This window comes from Tauraco erythrolophus, chromosome 19 (assembly GCF_009769465.1).
Source record: "Tauraco erythrolophus isolate bTauEry1 chromosome 19, bTauEry1.pri, whole genome shotgun sequence".
Taxonomy (NCBI): domain Eukaryota; kingdom Metazoa; phylum Chordata; class Aves; order Musophagiformes; family Musophagidae; genus Tauraco; species Tauraco erythrolophus.
This window is the reverse complement of record NC_141483.1, coordinates 13665012-13685287: the sequence shown is the minus strand read 5'-3', so window position 1 is coordinate 13685287 and position 20276 is coordinate 13665012. Positions and strand designations below refer to the sequence as shown.

General features: G+C 44.0%; 1 protein-coding gene across 1 annotated transcript in view; it reads right to left on the bottom strand.

Moving 5' to 3' along the window:
- The window catches only part of MLXIP (MLX interacting protein), a 46860-nt gene extending 26584 nt beyond the window's left edge, over positions 1-20276 (bottom strand). Inside the window, exon 1 of the mRNA XM_086623647.1 lies at positions 19906-20276. Within this exon, the coding sequence (XP_086479773.1) occupies positions 19906-20276 (371 nt within the window). The remainder of the gene's footprint in view (positions 1-19905) is intronic.

The following is a 20276-nucleotide window of genomic DNA, read 5'->3' as shown; positions in this document are numbered from 1 at the left end:
CTAGGGTAGGAAAAGTTATTTTCTTCTCTTGCACTCGGATAGCACCTGGCCTAGATCTATCGTACATGGAATTTAAACACAAACCTCTGACGCCGCCGCTTAGATTCCATTGGCCTGACCCTGCTGCCCAAACATGGATTCTCAGCAAACGCAGCAAAGAGACCTCGAGAAGCAGCCACTGCAGACCTGCAGGAATCACTTCTCATACAGGACATAGGGGTCTTGTGTACCATAGTTGTAAGCAATTTATTTTGTTTTCAAATCTGAATTTTGTAAATTCAGTTTACAGGAACGTGCTACAGAAATGTGTTGTGTTTTCCTGTTTAGTTAACAGGTTCCCACTGCCCTTGTGCTAAAAGATTTTGCCAACTCCTGCCTGAAAACCCACTTCACCTGTGCTCCCCTTCCACCCCGATTCCTTCCTGTACATGATCGTGCAATCTTTTGAGGCAGACTAGGATTTTTCCTTTTATTGCAGGTGATGGTAATGAGGCTCTTAATTTAAGCAATAGAAAAAAAAAAATTCTGATGTGATATTACAGTAGCTAAATAGATTAGCTTTTTCAGCAGCACAAAAAAGGAACTTTTTGGCTTCTTCCCAGCATTTTTATTGAAGGCGTGGTTTTAGTTTGTTTTTTAATCTCCAATCTGTTTTGTTGGGGAGTTGGGCCTGTCAGCTCAAGCTCTCCAAGAGCCAAAACTAACAGTATTTCCCCAAACAAAGGTTCATTCAGAGAATCAGATTATATGCCTTGTGTGCTGGAGCAAAGAGGCAGGCAAGTGAAACAAAAACATTTCTGCAGCGAGTGAATGCGTGTGGGACTTGCAAGGAGGTCACACTTTAGCATCTTACTATTCACACCTACAAAGTTAATCCCAGCTGCAGCCCTAGGATGCTAATCCCAGACAGAGCTCATTTAAAAGCAAGCATTAGGGCAGCTCATTGTCTTGGTTACCTAGTTCATCCTCCTTATCCGAAATCCTCTCGCAGTAGCAGACTCCAGGTCTGCGGAGGGATGTTCTATTGCCCACGCTCCACCAACGACAGTAGAGAGCTTTGTGCTGAAGTGATGGCAAACACTTCAAAACAGCCAAACTCTCCCCACAGTTTGATTAATCCTCGTTTAAAATACTTCAATGTTGAAGACAGAGATACCAGAACGGACAAATATTTTTCCTCTATCATAAGCATTATATATTAGTGTTAGAGAAACAACAACAAAAAAAATCAAAGTTATCCACTGGCAAATTGGAATTGCAACACCTGCCAAGAAACTTATCTAGACGGCTTTCCCCTAGGAAGGCTGAGGGGGAAAGGAACAGGAAAATGAAAGATCAGTCATATACCAGAAGCAAACATTCCTGCCCCAACAAACGCACTATAAACCTTCATTTATTTATTTTATAAACTGAACATTATTTTATGCAAAGTTTGGAAGTTTAACTTAATTTGCATAAACGAAGGTTCGCAGTGCTCGGGCTCTTGCTCTGATGAAGACCATGTCTACGCTGGTGACTGACGACCGGAGCTGGTAAGCGTTGTGGCACACTCAGCTACCCTGGCTTACGCCAGCAGACCTGTGCTTTGCCAAGGCAACGTACTGCAGCCTCCTCAGGGAAACGCAAGAGCTGAACAACTCGCGTTCTGAGAGTATTATCGCATCCCCACTGACAGCTTTCCATACCATCGTTACGTCAATCAAGGAAAGGAGTTTCATGTTGTAACTTTAGCCAAATGTAACATGGCCAAGATGTGCTATATAAAGAGGAAGGCTTGCAGACAGCTGGGAAGGACCACTGGAGAAATGCTTTCAACAGAAGTGGGTTTCATGCAAGTTATGAAAGGGTGAGAAGAGTGCTGAAACAGCACAGGGTAAAGGGGAACATAAAGAACAGTAAAAACATCACGGAGACTTGGAAGCTATAGTGACCTTCGGTCAGTGTAAAGACTCAGCGTATTTAGACAGCTTCCCATTTCCAGTCAGAAATCAAAGGATATTTCTAGAAACGTTCCTGCTTTTCAGACATTTGTCCAACCTTGACTCACTTTACCACAGAACTGAATGAGCAAGAAAACAGAAAAGGCTTCATAAGTAATGTCACTAATAGTTCAACCAAAAGGCTAAAAACCGGCCCTTGCCATCTATCGCTGCCCACTCTTGAGCAAACCTCTCCATCCCTGCTGTACTTGAGCTTCCCCGTCTACAAAACTTGTAACTTTATAAACATTAAAACTTCATAAAATGTCACATACTTCAAAGGTCAAAAATCAAGACCTTCTTCAAAGAACTACCAGAGATACCATCATGAAAAAAGACACAGACATACAAAACTTACACGACGGTTTGAGATCTAGGGTCAGCGGCAAGTACCGCTACTTTCACTTGCTCCCATTGGAAACACCAGGACAGAGAGCAGCTGCCCACGGCCACCCAGTATGTCAGTGGCAAAGCGAGGAGAGAACCCCAGCCCATCACACCCCAGCTGCACGCCCCACACTGGAAACGTTACTAGAAAGAGTAAGTTTTAACAAGGATTAGATTTACATATTTCAATTTATACATTCCCCAGCTCTTAGTGAATTTCCCAGCATGACAGAATAATCTATGAAATATTTTAATATGGTCCATACAAAAATGGTGTAAAGGTAACACTGTAAGAACTAAGGTGACCTGCACCTGCGTTATCATTTTATTTGGCATTGCTGTTTCGATTTGTGTTTGGTCAATGAAAAAGACAGAAGAAAGCAGTCTTAATTTTTCTCCCACTTGGCTAGAGAATTCACAGCAACGCAGAATCCATTTCTAGCTCTGTGGAAAAGTTTTTTGTGTTTACAAATAAACATTAAAATATTCTTAATTTCTATTTCTGGGGTCTGTTGGTCAGATAACAGTGTGGGTAAAAACGTCAGGTCTCCTCGAAGCTTCCTTTAGATGAAAGCATCATGTTATCTCTGTATTTAAAGCAGCAAGCATGAAACCTGCTCACAGAATGCCAGGCAGCTGTTCTCCGTCTGCTAGCTGCAGGCCAACTATTGAAGTTAAGCTACTAAAGATGCAAAACTTCAAATCCAACGCCCCCTCCAGTCCTCTTCTCTCTGGTGCTGGGATTGCAAGGTTCATGTAGCTCCATCGGTGCTGTGCTCTGGGTCAGAACAACCAGAAAATTAGTATCCTGCATCACTCACAAAAGTTGTCGAAACTACTTTTAACACAACCAGCTTGAGAACTTTCATTTAGGGAACATGTGCTCTACGCTCTGCCTGAAAGGAGCAGAAGACCAAGATCAGCTTTAACGTACCTTGCGACTTTGTAATATGGAATGCTGCACCAGTAACTAACACCGTGATCAGCAACAGTGAGGGCTGTGAGAGTTAGCAGATTTTCTTTGCTGCATCATATTTACCAACAGCTTTCTTTTCAGCTCCCTCCCCGCTGCATGCTTCCCTTTTAGAAAACAGCCACCGCACTCAATGCGCTCCTCCTCCTCTCCATCACTTCCTCCTCTTCATCTTGCCTCCCTGCTGCTCAAATAAGATACAGGAGATTTTGGTGAGGCAAAGGAAACACCGTATATCTAGCAACTTGCAGGTGGTGTAACAAGGATATCAGAATCAGTTCTAGTGTGGTATTCTGTTACAAGATCTCTGCTAGGAGATAGAGGAACTTTCCTGCTGCTATCAACTGTTATGATGATGATCAACACGTGGTATTGATAAACATATCAACCAAGTAATTCACATCAGATCAATACATTTTGTCTTCCTTGGTTCTGAAGTGTTTCCTGAGCTCTCCCATGCGTGGTGAAAAGCAAGAAGTGTCATTTTTAGAGCAGCTTCAATATAAAGGGAAGTGACCCTACTCGCTTATTTCGCAGCCACTTGAAATTTTCCTCTTCTTCCTAAAACTTGATTTCTGCCACTGGCATTTCATCAACGTTCTCAGAACCACAATATTTCTTACAAAAAGCTGTTTTCCAATACAGCTGACCATGACCTGATACACCTTCTTTCTTATTTAAGAGGATGGCTGTTGGCAAGGACCCTCTTCGTACAGAGTTATGAACGTGTCAGGATCCCTGCGAATGTGAAGACCTTAGCCTAGACTAACAAACTAACCAAGAGGTGATGATCTGGGACCTTGTCTTAAGCACCTAAATTATGGTTCAAAGACTTTTCACACGCAGAGCTTCTGAAAAACCCAAACAACCCGTATCAGCGCGGCAGATCAGCAGAGCTCTGAGCAGCACATACCCACAGGAACCCAGAGCTGTTTACCATGCTCAACAGGCAGAGAAACCCGAAACCGGCCCTTCTGCCGCAGAGGAGAGCGTAACATTCTCTACACAACACTACAAGCCTATAAATACACTGCAAGACTTCAGGGATCTTATTCTGAAAGCAACTTCAGTGTTTTAAAAAGAAGAGACGCTCCCCCACCTCTCCCCTTGTGAAACAAAGCTTTCCTAGCAGCTGTCTGCAACCAGCTCCCCGCAGCATGACAAGCACCAGACTTGTTACCAAACTCAGCTCTTGAAGACTCAAGACGGCCACAGCACATACAGTTTATTCAAAGTTTACATAAAAGCTGAACCAGAAACTAAACAATAGACAGAAGTGGACTAAAGGCACCATTGTGTTACTACTAAGCCTACTGAAAGATCAAAATAAATCCCATAGAATGATAACGCAGGGAGAAAACCCTTTCCAGAGTTAAGACAAAACAGACTGCAATAAGGAAAAAAAATAGTTTAAAAAATAATAATAATAATAAAAGCATCTGTAAAAGGCCAAGCACATCTCACAGGAAAAGTCTCTACTCAGAGCTTTGTTGGATGTAAGTGCAAACAAAGCCTTTGACCATGTCTTCACCAAAACCAGCCCTTCCATTAGAGGTGAACATCACATAGACCTGCGAAGCGGCAGCTCCTCCTGCCCCTGCTGCAGGAGCAGCCACATCCCAAAGCACAGTAACAAAAACTCCCTGGGATTCACCAAAGACCACAGCCTCCGAGGAGGGTGGAACGTTCAGAAGGAATAGTGGAAAACAGACCTTCGCCCCTGGGCCACCGGCTCAACCAGGAGCTGTGGAAACTTGTCTACAGCACTGCAGGAAGGGCTCTGCAAGTGACTCTTTGTTAACTAACCGGGACACAGAGCAGGTGGGGAAGCATACTAATGCTTGTGACACAATTTTCACCATGCTTTTCCCAGATGGCTCTTGTTGCCCACTTAGGATTGGGCAGGCCAAGGCTGATGCCTGGTTCCCACACAGAGATGGAGAGAAGATCTGCCCTGTCCTTAGGAAAATGGCTCCATCATGCTGAAGAGTAGCATTTGTTACTTTATAACAATGGTGGTTATGGACCTTATGCTCAACACAGCACAGAACACTGAGAAATGTTTCACAGAAGTTAACTTTATAAAGCAATATTTAACCTGACGATAGGTGGTGAGTGCCAGAGAAAGACTTTGGTTTTATTACAATATCACCTTATAAAGTCATTCCTTGGCTCACAGTAACCACCACGTTTAAATATCTACCAGCAAAACAGTTCAGAAATTCTCACACCACTTCCCTGTGCACTAGTTAAAAGATACAGCTGGACAGACTTATCCCCTTTCCTTACCAAGAACACATTTTCAAATGGGCCAAGATGGTTTATGTCCCAAAGTGAGCGTTGGCTTCCAGAGTAAAACACATGACAATATCAGCACTTTCCTGAATCTTACTACAAACAAAACAACAAAAACCACCCTTCATTAAATGACCTTTCAACAAGTCTCTTCTTTGAGCCATGTTTTTGCCATGTGCCAAAATCACAATAAACCAGCCTCAACCTCCCCTTTGTGGAGTCCCTTAGAATGCTCAAATGAAAGGTAAATAATATTTCTTACACGTTTATTGCTACAGAGAGAAGCAATCTCTCTAAACTTCCTGGGATCTGCCTCCTCATCTTAAAAAGCCTGCTACATCCACACAGCCTGGAATCGCCACATGCAGAGGTCAGACCCCCAAGCCTACTAATGTGCTAATAAAAACTGCTAATAACAATTTTAGGCTTCTTAAGCTCTGCTAAGATTTTCACTGGAGATTTGAGTGTTCTACTTGTATGACTGGATACTGGAAACAGATGGGATGCATGCTGAGGTCCTAAACAACAGCCTTCACAAAAGTTTATTAGAAACAGTAGTGAGTTGGCTTTTATTGCAGATTTCTGTGCATCTACTTTCAGACTCTCTAAGCTGAGCTGTGCTCTTCGATAACACTTGCTGATGTGACAAAGCAAACGAGCGAAATCTAATCACATGGTTCCTACGAAGGGTTAACTATTTCACACAGCGAGAGAGACAGACCAGAACACGGGCATGCCTCCTATTCCCATGCAGTCTGATTACAGATTACCCCTCCACCGTGCGAGGAATGACTCAGATCACAGAGCCACTCAGGTCACAAACATACTGGCTGGCTGCTTTCACAACACAGCGGAATATCCAGTACCTCCAGGCAGCCGGTTAGGGAAGGCAGCGGCACAGAACTGGGCTGATATGGCAGAAAGTGCCCGGGCAGCAGCACGAACTGAGCTTATCTGAAGCTTCCAGACCCAAATGCCACTGACACATACTGTCCCATCCTGCCCTGAAGAAAACACGTTTCTGTACCAAGCAAAAGCTATAAAATAAGAGCACTTTAAAGTTGTCACAAGGCAAAAAGCAAATCTCTTATTTAGAAGAAAGAAGCTAGCAAACAGTGAAAGTGCTGCCTGGAATTTTTCCACAGCTGATACTAAAATGCTGCCCAGCTCACTCTAGCACTTGGCACCAGAACTCACCTGCTCCAGCAAGAGCTCGAAGAACACCCGTACAGGCTGGGCCAAAGGTCCAGCTTCCCAGTGCTCTGTCTCCAGCAGTGCACACCAGACAGTGCTGGGGGAAGAGCGAGAACAGGACAAGAATAGGACAAGCACACCTGCATGACGCTCCCTCCAGCCACCAACCACCAGCTCCCTCCAGCCCCTCTCGACTGTAAAGGAAACCGGTATTAACTATTATATTAACTTACTCCCTAAAAGTGAATTGGAAGAACTACATTATTTCTCCTTTTGATGTGTTTATAGACACTCCCTTTTTTTTTTTTTTTTCATACCTGGATGAGTCAAACATGTGTATTGATCTGGCAGGTCTCTGCTTTGAAAAGGGAGGGATAATGACATTTTTAATACAGAACAGCCACTGCAGTGACTACTGCAATGACTCGGAAGCCCCAGCTTTTAGGTGGATTGCTTCAGGCTCTCAGCTATTTCACAATCTCTGCTTTCTATTTTCAACAGGTTTTAAGTGTCAAACGTGGTTGCTAATTACCTGAAATAAGTGCAGTTTCCTCCTTGAGGATATCTGTATCTTTGATCAAGTCAGTTCTCCCTTCTCAACACTAGGTTCATTTGAAATAAGCTGACAACATGCAAAGAACTTCTCTGGCTCTGTCGCAGATCTAAGTATTTCACAACAATATCCAAATCCTTCTACTTAGTCCTTCCTTTCTAAAGTTCCATACCCTCAAACCCAGAAAAGTAATTTTTGTGTGTGTTCCCAGGTCACTAACCTGTTCCCCCCCACTATAACCCCTCCTCTCAATCCTCCTTCTCAAAAGCTGTGTTATAAAGAGCAAAAGTAAATACATCGTTCCCTTTCACTGCTTCATGCTTTCCCACATCTGGCACACCACCACCACATTTTCTAGTCAAGTTCTCTCAACCTCTGTCCTGTCAGGGCCAGATGTTTACCAAGCAAACAGAAAGCTGGACTAAGCTGAAATATCTGTGCAGATACTAATATGCAGGAGTTTGAACGTATACAGGGAAACATTTATATCTTCTCTGGACACCATACGCAACCAGTTAACATGAGAAGCATGACATGTAACATCCAGACCTTTATGTGCTGCTAGCAGACAAGCAAATTTCAGAGCCCATTCCAAATTTTCAGAAACCACAATGCAGCTTAGCAGAACCAGGAGTTGATTGTGTTTCCTCTCATTCAAATATGGCAGGTTCTCCTGATGCAGGCAGTTGTCACTGTAAGTATTATTAGCAGAGCTTGACGTGCCATGGATAAGCTTACCCACACTGCTACAGCTTCTATACAAATATTCAGAAATTAATCAGAATGAGCAGAGATCAATCATCCTAGAAAATAACGAATTACATCATTTTTTGCTCCGGCAAACGTGGCAGTAGATAATATCCACATCCATTGATTGACACATCAGGAATGCAACAAGATCTTCCACCGGCCACTTCCTGTTTGGCACTTCTTCTCTAATAGCTGCCAAGTTCACAGCCCAGGTATTTCCTTTTAAACTTTTTTTTTTTTTAATTTTCCTTTCTATGTGCATGCCTTCCCTTTTTCACCTTGTTGATCACTCCTGCCTCTGAAACACTGCAAAGTAACAGCTTTGAATAACTAACACGGGCTACATCAAGTGTCATACCACGGCACCAAAAGCAAAAGTCTGCATAATAAGCAGATAATGAGGAGCAGTCGCGGACTTCAAAGAAGAATCACAAAGAACTGAGAAGCTCTTCCACAATTCATGTTCCATTTGGTCCCTGTCCCTTTGGGAATGGTGTCAACAGTGAAGACAAACAGTGAAAAAACAAACAGCAGCCTAAAATCTGGATGCAAGATGCAGCAAGAACAATTTGGCAGAACAGCGTGTGATGGCTCGTATGCACACTCACACGCATGGACAGCTGCTAGATGGCAAATAATGCAGCGGCCTAAGTTATTTTTAGGTCTATTGTGAAACCCCTTTGTCACTTCTTTCCAACTGCTCCTAAGACACACCACCACAGAGGCCTGGGCTCTGTATCGTCACTCCTGCTGTGATGGTAAGAGTCTAAACCTTGCCCTGCCTTAGAATCTCACTGGGTGAGGATTCAGCCAAGGCGACAAAGCTCCTGACGCACACAAGAAGACTATTTTGGACAGCTAGCTCACGTGGGCTGAGAAAGTGGTCTGGCTGTTGGATAGAGAAGTCACTGCATTCGCAGCAGCCCTACTAAAGGTCTCATAGCTGTGCTGGCCAAGGTCACTCCAGTTGACGTGTCCTTGAACTGCCGCAGACAAAGCACTCGTTACTATGGGACCTTGAGGGAAGGGAGAGTAAACAAAGTGGCAGAGGGAAATTGAGGCCAGGATTTCGAGTAAACATCCCATGCCAGAGAGTTCTGAAAACAATAAACTTGACAGATTCCAGCAGCAAAAGCATCCTTCGTGCCTCCGCAGTGTTTGCTTGGATCTTGTTACGCAGACATGTCACTTAAAAAAAACAAAACAACCCTGCTGATATATGAGGACTAACAGGCTTCACTGTCAGATGGATCAGTGATCATCCTGTTTACGTATGCTTTTGAGGATCTCTTCTAAGCTGTAGTACAAGACACAACGGAAACTCTTCAGAACAGTTTTGTACACTTCTTGCACCCAGCCTAGTAGGACGCAGCCCCAGGACCAAGCTCCTGTATTTACCATAACTATTCTAAGGCTCTGGTGTTCACACGAGCTCTCGATGCAGTTACCTCTGAAGCGCCCACATAAGCAGGACTCTTTTGGCAGAATACCAGGGTAGATACAGCGTAGGAGACAAGTGATGCAGAGAACCACACAAACAGTACATGGATCATTCAGACCAGGGCAGACTTGCAAGCTGTCACCTTCCTCCCAGATTTGCAAGACCCAAGTATAAACAATGCAGCTGCTGTCTCACTTCCAAAACTAATAATGGCAACCCTCTTTCTCAAGAAGGGCAAACCTATTACACAAAAGCAAGGCTGTTTGGATCTTCTCCTTACCCCCTGGTCATCCTTAAGGTCCAACTCTTCAATTCTTGTTCTTATTCACAAGCCAACCCTAGTACAAGTAAAGCCCACCTAACACCAGCAAAGACAAGACTACTCTTTCACCTCCCAACCAAGATGGAAGAAGCATTTTTCATGCTAACGTGGAAACAAAGCTATAGCAAGCATCAGACCCCTGTACTTGTATAAGGGCAACTCTTTATGGACTAAAGTGGGTAGATCTCTTGAGTATTCTTCCTTTGCTCCTTCAGCTGAAAACAACCTCAGCTCTTCTATTTCTGCTCTGAGCCATCCACCAAAATTCTGTCCTTCATTTCCAAATCACTGAGAGAATGGACAGGGAAATATTTTTAATCTGCAATTAAAGAGAAGCACAAACAACACACGTACTCTGCCTATAAAGATATCCTCTGCTTGCACTGGCGTGGTATAAATGAGCAATAAAGATACCTCTGGTAATCCAGAATCTCCCACTACATTTAAAAAGTGATTCTCTCTGCATGTAGTAAGACACTCCCACATATAAAAAATTCAGGTAAGAAAGGGCATCAAATAATACAAAGGACTGCATCCACTGCTTCCTTGCACTACACCATCCGCTGAACTAGAAGCAGAGAATGAGAAAGTCTCTGTGTGTTACTGATGTAGATAACGTGCTGTGAACACAAAGCCCAAGGATCGAGAAGCTAACAAGTCATTAAAATTTAACAAGTCATTAAAATCTTTCTGCGCTTTTCAGAAGAAAACATTCAATTTGTTAAGTAGCATGCTTCGCTATTTCAACAACCAACCCTTTTCCCAGCATCATGCTAAGTCATAAAATGTATCATGTCAAAAGGTTATCTCTAGGTCAGCAGTGGTCTGGCCTAAACACACTTACTTATCACTAATTAAAGAGAATCAGATCCTTTCACTAATACCCTGCTACATGATAATCCAAGTGGTGGCTTGCAGGCCATTCCCATTTGGCCTGTCACCTTTTGTTTCACAATCTCAGAGGAGACAAAGCAGCTCTGAGAACCACTCCTAACACCCTGGGCTTTGTACCTTTAATGTACCCTCCAAGTGCCCATGGTCTGGTTATCCAACCAAGGGATGGAATCCTTTCACTGTGCCATGGGCCTGGATGGCTTCCCACGCTCCTCTCCAGTCCCATTTTCTACTATCCATCTGATGGCACAGCTGGACAGCCCAACTTTAGAAACACTCGTGTTTCACAAAGGTAACCATCTGTTGCTGAGCGTGCTCTTAAGTAGCATCCCGAGTTTGAGTATTTTAAGGTACTGAAACCTACTTAACAGAGAGGGAATGGAGATTAACCCACGGCCAACCGTTCACACCACGCCAGAACAGCCAAGGTGTCACTCACCTTCTCCTTTAACACTCTCTCCTCTGGGGCACTAAGCCTGTAAGAGACCTATAGAGACTGCCACATACATGATAATGACAGTGAGATAAACACCATGCCCACAGGGGTTCAAGTAGACGAACATCTGCTCAACCCAACACCACATTTAACACAGCGAGGCAGTCCAGCGACCGAGGCACATCAAGCCACGGGAGGAAAGCAGACAAGGAGCCCTCGTCATTCGTGCTTGCAGAGCAAAGACTGTTCCCTAAGAGCAGGGTCCTCCAGTAAACGGCAGCAGCACCTTCACCTTCTGAACAAATCTCTCTTGCGGAAAGGGGTCACACCTCACGTGGCAATCACGGGTTCGACAGCTCAAGGACGCCGACACCATTTAGACTTCCAAGCCCAACCAAACAGCCCTCCACAGGTGAAAAAATCCAAACTCCTCTATCAAAAATACACCTCCTGTTGTTCTAAAAGCAGGAGGGTTTTCTAGATTCTCCAGAAGGCCACCATCAGCAATAGACTCAGGAATCAGAGCTGATGCTCCGGATATTCAAGCTTCCCTGCTCGACTGCGAAGCACAGCCCTTCCACGAGAGCGATGATGCCCTTCGGAACCACAACTACGAGTCACCACAGGGAGCAGGTGCTTTTCACAGGCGATTCGGTGAATGCCAAAAGCAGTCAGCAGAACTCTGCCTTCCAGAAACATTATCATTACCATTAAAATACCAGTCTGGTTTTATTACCCTGTAATTTGCATCTGCAGGGTTCCTCATCAGTTACAATGGCCAGTAGCTTTTCTAACAGAAGTGTCAGTAAGTTGCACATCATCTTCCTCTTCCCCTCCTAAATCTTTCTTCCATTGGTCTTCTTTCCTTTATTATTTAAGTTTGTAGCTGAAGTGTCATCTTTGTCATGGCTTCCTTTTAGACTCCTGTGTCAGCTCACTTCTAAACTTCATGCCTTTGTTTCCACCTTTCAAAAAAGATCAGTACACACATCTGGGTCTCTGAAGCATTCAGACTGTTTTGGTCATTTTCAAAAAAGGAAGAAAGGGAGGAAAATGTAGTTAACTGATTTATCTAAGATCAATAAGCCAAGAAACTAAGGGCTACTGAAAAGCTTTGTGCTTGTGTCACAAAGTAAATAAGCTGTGGCGAACGCACACTGGAACATTTCCGATGGCCATTACAGCTTTTCTTACAAAGAGATGTCTATATTAATCATATTATGAATGGCACCAAGGCGGCGTGTTTTATGTTCAAAACAATCAAAAATGACCTTCCAACCCACATTCGAGCAAATGAACAAAAAATTATTTTGAAAAGACGGTGTTTAAATTTTCTATTCTAGTAGAAAAACTATTCGAAGCGATTTATGGAAAACCTAGCTTTTCCTAACCCCATTTTCCACTCCTTCCTGCTTCAGAAACTGTGACAATAGTGTAACTCTAGCTTGCACTAAAAACAATCACATTTTGGTTTTCCATCACTGTTTGAAACACAAAGAACCAACTCTATTTTCTTTGGAGGCAACTGAAACAAGTACTTTTCCTAATCATCTTCATAATTGTTTTATAGACATGTTAAAGGTTTCCTTCCCAGAGTTAAAGGAAAATTGTATGAACGCTGTAAAATATTTCTATAGCCATCAAAGAGTTTAGAAAGCTGGCCTTTTTCCTCAGAAGTAGCTTAGAAGTTTGGTCTTTAAAGAGACTGCTTGTGCCAGTGATGTTGAAATATCAAAGGACAGACAAGGAAAACTGTACATGCAATTAATTTCTCATACAAAGGAAAGGAAGTAGCAAGTATATAGCCTGAAGTCTGTTAATTAAAAATTAAATACCAGATTAAACCCAAACCGGTCCAAGCTTCTAAACTGGTAAAGTTTTTTTTTCCTGGTTTTGTTTTGGTTTAAAAAGACAAACTTTTCTCTGTAACAGCAAAAGGAAGCAAGGCAGTGTTAGAAGAGCCAAACCAGGAACACCAGCGCTCCCTTCTACTGCACGATCATCCATGACTTCAGTATCTGGGCCCATCTGGCTCACTCTCTGCCTTTATCAGGCACACCCTTATGAAGCGCTGCCTATCTAATTCTCCCATCACAGATCAAAGCACGGCGAAGAAATGCTGCACTTCTCAGACTCCAGTCACGCCTTCAACCACCTACCCTTATTTTCCATATCATCCTGCCTTGCGTACCTACGTCTCCTGCCCTGAACAGCACTACACCGACATCCTCTTTCCTCCTCAACTCATCATTTTCCATTCACCTTCACCCTTTTTATCAGATCTCCTCTAACTCCAATCTCTTTTCCTCTCCACAACGTCCCCATCATCTCAGAGACTTCCCTTTCCTTGCTGCCATTGCGTCCAACCCTGCGGCTGAATAGTTCCTCTCTCACATGTGTTCAGTGAGTTTGTAACCCAGGCTCAAACCCACCCAGTCAGCTGAAAGGTCGTTTGTTTGACTTGAACTTCACAATATCTTTTTTTTTTTTTCTTTCCCCTTCCTGTTTCCATCCCTGTGACCTCCTCTATCAACACCATCGAGCCCACTGCATGGCTTTATCTTGGCCCTTCTAATTCATTCAATGCATTCCTCAAAGATCCTTTTCAAATCTCAGTGAGCTTCTGGCCTCACTCCTTGCCCTCTCAACTCCTCCTTCTCTGCCAACAGATCTCTGAGTAGTCTTACTAGGGGAAAAATTCCACTCACACGTAACAACTTGAAGAGTTTGCTCTCTACTTCAAGCCCGTCAATCTAAAATGTCTCTCCGACACATCAGAAATGCCCAGCCATCAGTTCAATATGGCCACAAAGCACTCTCTATTCCTCCCCACCACTTTCCAGCTGGCTGCACCACTGGATACTCCTTTGTTTGATCGAGACTAATCATAGCTGTAGGATACACAGACAGATAAGCAGCTGCTGAAGTGACTCTGTATCAACTCTGCCTTCCAAAACAGTGGATTTTTTTTCCCTACATGAGAGAGTAACAAACAAGAATGATACAGTGACCTACTAAAGGAGCATGTGGAAAACCATGAGTAAAGCTAAGACCTGAATTACAGGTTTCTCAGCTTTAATTCCTTGTGCTACTTAGCAGAAAGAAATTAAAATGAGTAAGGGGGAGAGAAATGGAAATAAACATGTTAATTTCTGTTGCTATCAAACTCTACTTCATTCAAAGCACACCATAATCATGCAACACAAAATCTTCACTAAAAGTAATTCCAAATCTCAGTTCAGCCAAGCTTTTTTCAGACCACACAAAAGATATTGAGAACTGGCAATCTGAGGACAAACTAGCTCCCTCTTCCCTATTTCAGCAACCCATCAAAAATTATGATTATGAAATTCACGTTGTACTTCAGCCAGAAAATAACATCTGTTTACTGTGTCAAAACAGAAGACAAGAGGACTACAACAAAACATGTAGATTAAATGCTGAATCGAAAGATGACACCAATAATGTGTGCTTTTTTTTTTAAAAAAAATGTGGCCACTGTGCACCACACCTCTGTAGTAACATCCTACATAGCCAGGTCCACAGAAACCACTAAAAGCTTGTGACCTGTAGAGCCACCAAAATAGCCAGGAGCAGAACAACAACAAAAAAATTGTCTCTGTGCCTAAATCACTGTCTACACTATTTGTCTTTTCTTGCTGTAAATCATGTGTAGCCCTGGCAACACTAAAACCTTAATTTTAACCGAGACCTTTTCACACCACCACTATGAAACGTTTACTTTGGCAAAAGAAATGCATCTTTGAAATGAGAACAGCTCAGCAATCTTTCTGCAAACCTTTCTGAGGTTCAAGGTTGTCAAGGTGGAATTTAAAAGTGCGTCTTATATAGAGCTTAAAAGCTTGTGACTACATCAAGCATTTGACATAAGGAAGGTAAGAGGCTCAGTAACAACGTCCTGACTCATACTGCACTCTGCATGTAGCATCCTTGCTTTGAAACAGCCCTTAACCATGAGTACTTACAACACAGCAACTCTGCTCACATTAGGCTCAATTCACAGGATGAATATAGGTGGGTTTTTATCAGAGTCATTTCTAAGAGCAGGATATAAAATATGTAACTAAATTCTGAGAGCTTTTAATCTCAAACCTGCTATCACCATTGCTAAGAACTTCCCAAAACACATGCTGCATCAACAAAGAATATGTGGCAAAGGTGCTTTGGAAACACGCTGATCCCTAATGTCTCTGCACTGATGAAGGGAATATTTTTGGCTTACATCTACATGAAGCAAAGGGGTCATATTGCTAAAGAGGAGAGATGAGATCTAGAAATGACCTGGCAAGGTTTTCAGAAGGTAGCCTTCCTCAGAGTTCCCAGACCTCGCTCTCCTGTCCTGCACAACAAGCAGGATTCAGAAGGGTTTAGACAAGTATCTGATGCCAGTGTTAACACTCTTACCTAAAGTACAACACCTGGCATGTTCCTTAAGCTCTTATTAGGTGACAGAACTCTGAGGCTACTTAATAATACAGGAGCCCACAAAGTCATCTTCATTTACCCTATCACATCCCACTGCTAAGTAAGATGGACATCAACCGGCATAACAACATGTAACAGAAGTTTAAAAAGACCACCTTCCACATTGAGTGCGAGTTGTACCTTTAATTATTCCTAAAATAAAGCCTGTGCTTTGTTCACACGATGTACACGACCACACACAACTGAGTAACCCATTCTCTCAACTGCAGAGATCATCTCCCCAGCACGGCAACAGGGGAACCTTCACAAAGACAATCAATTACTTACACGGTCCCAGAGCTTGATCAACCTCTTGTTTCCTTACAGGGCACGGATAAGACACACTGGGTGACTACTAACTCTAGTCTGCGCTGTTACTTTCCCATTTTACACCTAGAGAAAGTAACTAAAGAATTCACTTAAATCTACTTTTCCAGGAATAATGCACTGTATTTCCCTGCAATGATTACATTAGTCATTCCAGCACGATTTATCTCTCTACCACCTCAGCATCAACACCCTAAACTAGCACAGTGCCACTGACTCCTGCTGCATGTTTTTCAGAGCTCCACATGCAGCACTCAGAATATGCAGATCTGTATTTCCAAGTGCCAATTTCAGGTTTTGGACCTTAAACAAACTACATGCCATTGTTCCCAAAGCAGAGCTTTCCACAGGGAGTCCAACATCCCCCTGTTGCAGCCCGTTAGAGTAATAAATGGTTTACAGTGCCCTTTCATAAAGCTAGTTTTTCACTTCACATAAGCCTTCAGCCTGCATTCTACAAGGAGCTCAACATTATTCTTCTGCTGAAGACAAGAGCTCTCTAAAACGAAGAGAAAAAATTCTTCTGTCCCAGTCACAGAAAAAACCTTCATGATATGCTATGGTCAGAAATCTCAGAACACAGTTCCGTTTTGGGAAGTTGCTTTTGGGTAATGTAATTATTTGGATAATTGTAAAGTTATTAAAGGGCTTTACCAAATTAAATATCAAGATTATATATAATTTGATGTAATTCTGCTTAATAACCATTGTAGGCCACATAACCATTGGCATAGCTTCTCATTAGAATGAACAGCATCATTCTAACAGGTCATTTTCATTTCGGAAAGCATATTTTTAAAAATCTTTTTGCCTTTGAAGTGTCCTGCCTGCCATAGGTCAATTACAGCTACCTACACACATCAAAATCTGCAAGGTCACAGTGTTTCAAAGGGCTGAGATGAAGGAGCTAGAAGAGGAAAACCAGGGTTCCTTCACCTTCATCAGTGTGGTATAGTTTCCACAATCAATCTCAAGAGAAAACCAGGTGACATTTAGATAAAGTACAACCCGCGTGATACCTGTTGTAAACCCTAGTGTTTATAAGTAACTTATTGATTCAGAAGACTGTTTTAATCTCCTAACTGTACAGGGGAGTAGGCTATAGTCATATTTTCCCCTGTAAAATGGCTCATCCGAAATCAGCATTTTCAACCTGCGCAACTGGATCCATGACTGAAACAGCTATGACGAAAATTAAAATCAGATCAGCTTGCACTGCTCCAAGGCATGAGGGAATCACTTCCCTCATGTTCAGAAATAGCTTTTTTATCATAAAAAGTTTGACAGTTAATAGCACAGAGCCATATTTTTAAAAAAATACAGTACAATTAGAAGAGCCCAGGCTACACTGTGCATCGCAACGTGATTCAGCATAAATTTGGTCTCTTTCAAACACAAACCATCCTAGGTAACGACCTAGGTGATCTAGAAAAACTGCTTTCTAGCTCATTGGTAAAGCTAATGGATACCAAACAGTTTAGCACTTCTTTTTAAAACTTAAACACTGAAATGCTAGCAGTGGGTGTCAAGTGTAAATAAATATTACACACAGAGCTCTGTTACAGCAACTTCCTTGTTTTTTATTTCACGTAGCTGCAGTACTCCAGCTCCAGAAACACGATGAGTTAGCTCATGCCCCTCACTGCTGGTTCTGCAAGAGCCACAAAGCAAAACCCACACTTCCTCACCTGTTTGTTTTACAGGTTTTGGTGCTGGTTTCCACTCTCCCAGTTCTTTTCTAGAGTGGATTTCTATCCAGCAAAGGCGGTGTGAAATCTGCGTGTTTTGTCAGTGCTGGATCAGATACTCAATAATGGGAAAGACACAGCTGAGGCAACAGCAATGAAAACATCCCCAGAAGTCAACCGAGTGTCCTACGTTCCCTGAGGCGTATGCAGACAGACAGACTGCTTCAAAGGCAGAAAGGTTCCACCTACCTGCTTAATCGATCATCTGTTAAATGGGGATGATTCCTCATTTCACGCCCACATTCACCACCCGAAATCAGACTTTCCAAAATAATTTAGTCCTTTTTAGGCCCAATCTTACAATTGGTTTGTTAGGCAGATGTAAAAATTTATCACAAAGCCATGGAGTAAGCAGGCTGAATCTGGGCAGGATGCTTCACGGCTGCAACTAAGCAAGCCTTAAGGCAACGAAGTACAGAAATATTAAGAATACGCTTTTCTTTGGTAGCATCTAAGACGATATTTTCTGCACCTTGCCTCATACTACTACCAACAGGCAGGATAAAATAATTCCTGCTAAATAAATCTGGTGCTTAATTTATGCATCTACATGAGAGTTCAGTATTGTCAAATTGGTATCACAGAATTATTCCTTCATATTAGACGTGATCCTCCGTTTCAAAATCCCAAGGATACACTACTGGAAGAGCAACATAAAACAAAGCTGACAGAGGCCGACAAGAAGATACAGTTGAGAAGTCTAGTTCTGCCCCTCGTAATATTTGTGGTTCCTTTGCACGTTCCTCTCAGCTTGTACAATAAAAGCAGACTGGTTAATTTTTATTTAAGTTTTACATTTTTATTTATTTTGTAAACACAAAGATTTATGTCCATTGTTGTACACACCTTATCTAAGATTAACTCTCTTGCCAGTAACTAATAACTTGCTCGGTAAAAATTGTCAAAATGAGAAGATTACTCACATTACGTTTTCTCGCTAACTGTACAGAACGGATAGTTCTATTGTTTCCTCCTCACTGAGCAATACTTAAATAGAGGAATTTGGGGTGGGTAAAGCTAATTTTCTTTTAGCAAGCTAATATAGTTCCCGTAAATTAAAATAAATGTTTCTGCTGATATTCTCAGAGGCGTTTTCCATCATTCCTTTTAATCAACTTCCAAAACGTGCTCAATAGAGAACATCAGATTGGATCCGATTTCTGCTATATCACACGGAACAAAAGACTCAAGCAGGCACACATCTTTTCAAAACACTTCTATTCCATAGCTCTGCCTCCATTTTGGATGACAGACAAAGGGAGTAAATGTGAATATAATGCTTTATAAAACAGAGGAAAAGCAAAACCTAAGTCTGAGCAAAAGGCATGGATAAACCCAGGAAGCGCTACCCAACTGAAACCACTGGAACAAAGGAAACAATGACAGATCCCACTTTCTTGAATTTGTTCTAAAAATAGAATTTTGGGGGAAAAAAAAAAAAAAAAAAAAAAAAAAGAAGAGTTGGCCGGTTTTCTCACAGACCGAGGCACAAACGTTTCCTTTGCCCTTTGGGGATTTCTCCCGAGACTCTTCAGCACTGGATGTTCCCACTAACTTCCAGCCTGACCGCGCGATGCTGAGCGTCTCCCCGCGCCACGAACCGCCCGCAGAGGCAGCGCGCGCTCCCACGCCGGGGATAAGGTCCCGCTCGGCCTCGCGCCCTCCACCCGGCCTCGCCGGTAACGCGGCGACAGCCCCTCCGCCCCCCGAAACCAGCCGCGCCGAGGGCCGGGGCGACGCGCTGCCGCCGCGGTCTCGGGCCTGCGGGAAGTGCCCGCGAGGATCCCAAAGTTCACCGAAAACAAAAGCGACACGAACACCCACGCGTGGGGGGGCGGGCAGCACCGCCCAAAGGCGGCCGCTCGGCTGCCCCCGGGGGTGCCCCGGCCGGTCGCCTCGGGCCTCGCTCCCCCCCCGCTCCGCTCCTCACCGCGCCCTCGGGTCCCCTGCCCGGTCTCCACCCGCCCCCCCGTCCCGCCACCGGCGCGTCGCCGGGGCTTTCCCCGCGGCCGTGACTCACCCCGAGAACCGCTCGGCCCCTCCGCGCCGCCCCCGGCCCCGGGCCCGCCCTGCTCCGCGCCCCCGGCCCCCGCCCCGCGGCCCAAGGGCGGCGGCCGGTACCTGTAGGCCAGGGACATGCACTCGAAGAGCTTCGTGAGGGAGGCGTCGATGCTGAGGCGTCCCCCGGCGCCGCCGCCGCCGCGGGCCGCCCCGAACTGGTAGGTCTGGCAGGTCTGCTCGTTGACCGTGTCGAAGTCGTAGCCCTTCTTGGGCGGGTGCTCGCTGTGCGGCGACGAGACCATGAAGTGGCCCGAGTGGATGATCTGGGGGCCCGGGGGCTGCCCCCGCCGCGGGCCGCACCGCCGCCCTCCGCCCGGCGAGGCGCCCCCATCGTCCGTGTCCGACGAGTCCTCGTCGGGCTCCGTGCGGGGCGACAGCGGCCCCGCCGCCCCGAGGAGCTGCGCCGGCCGCATGAACACGTCGGCGGCCAT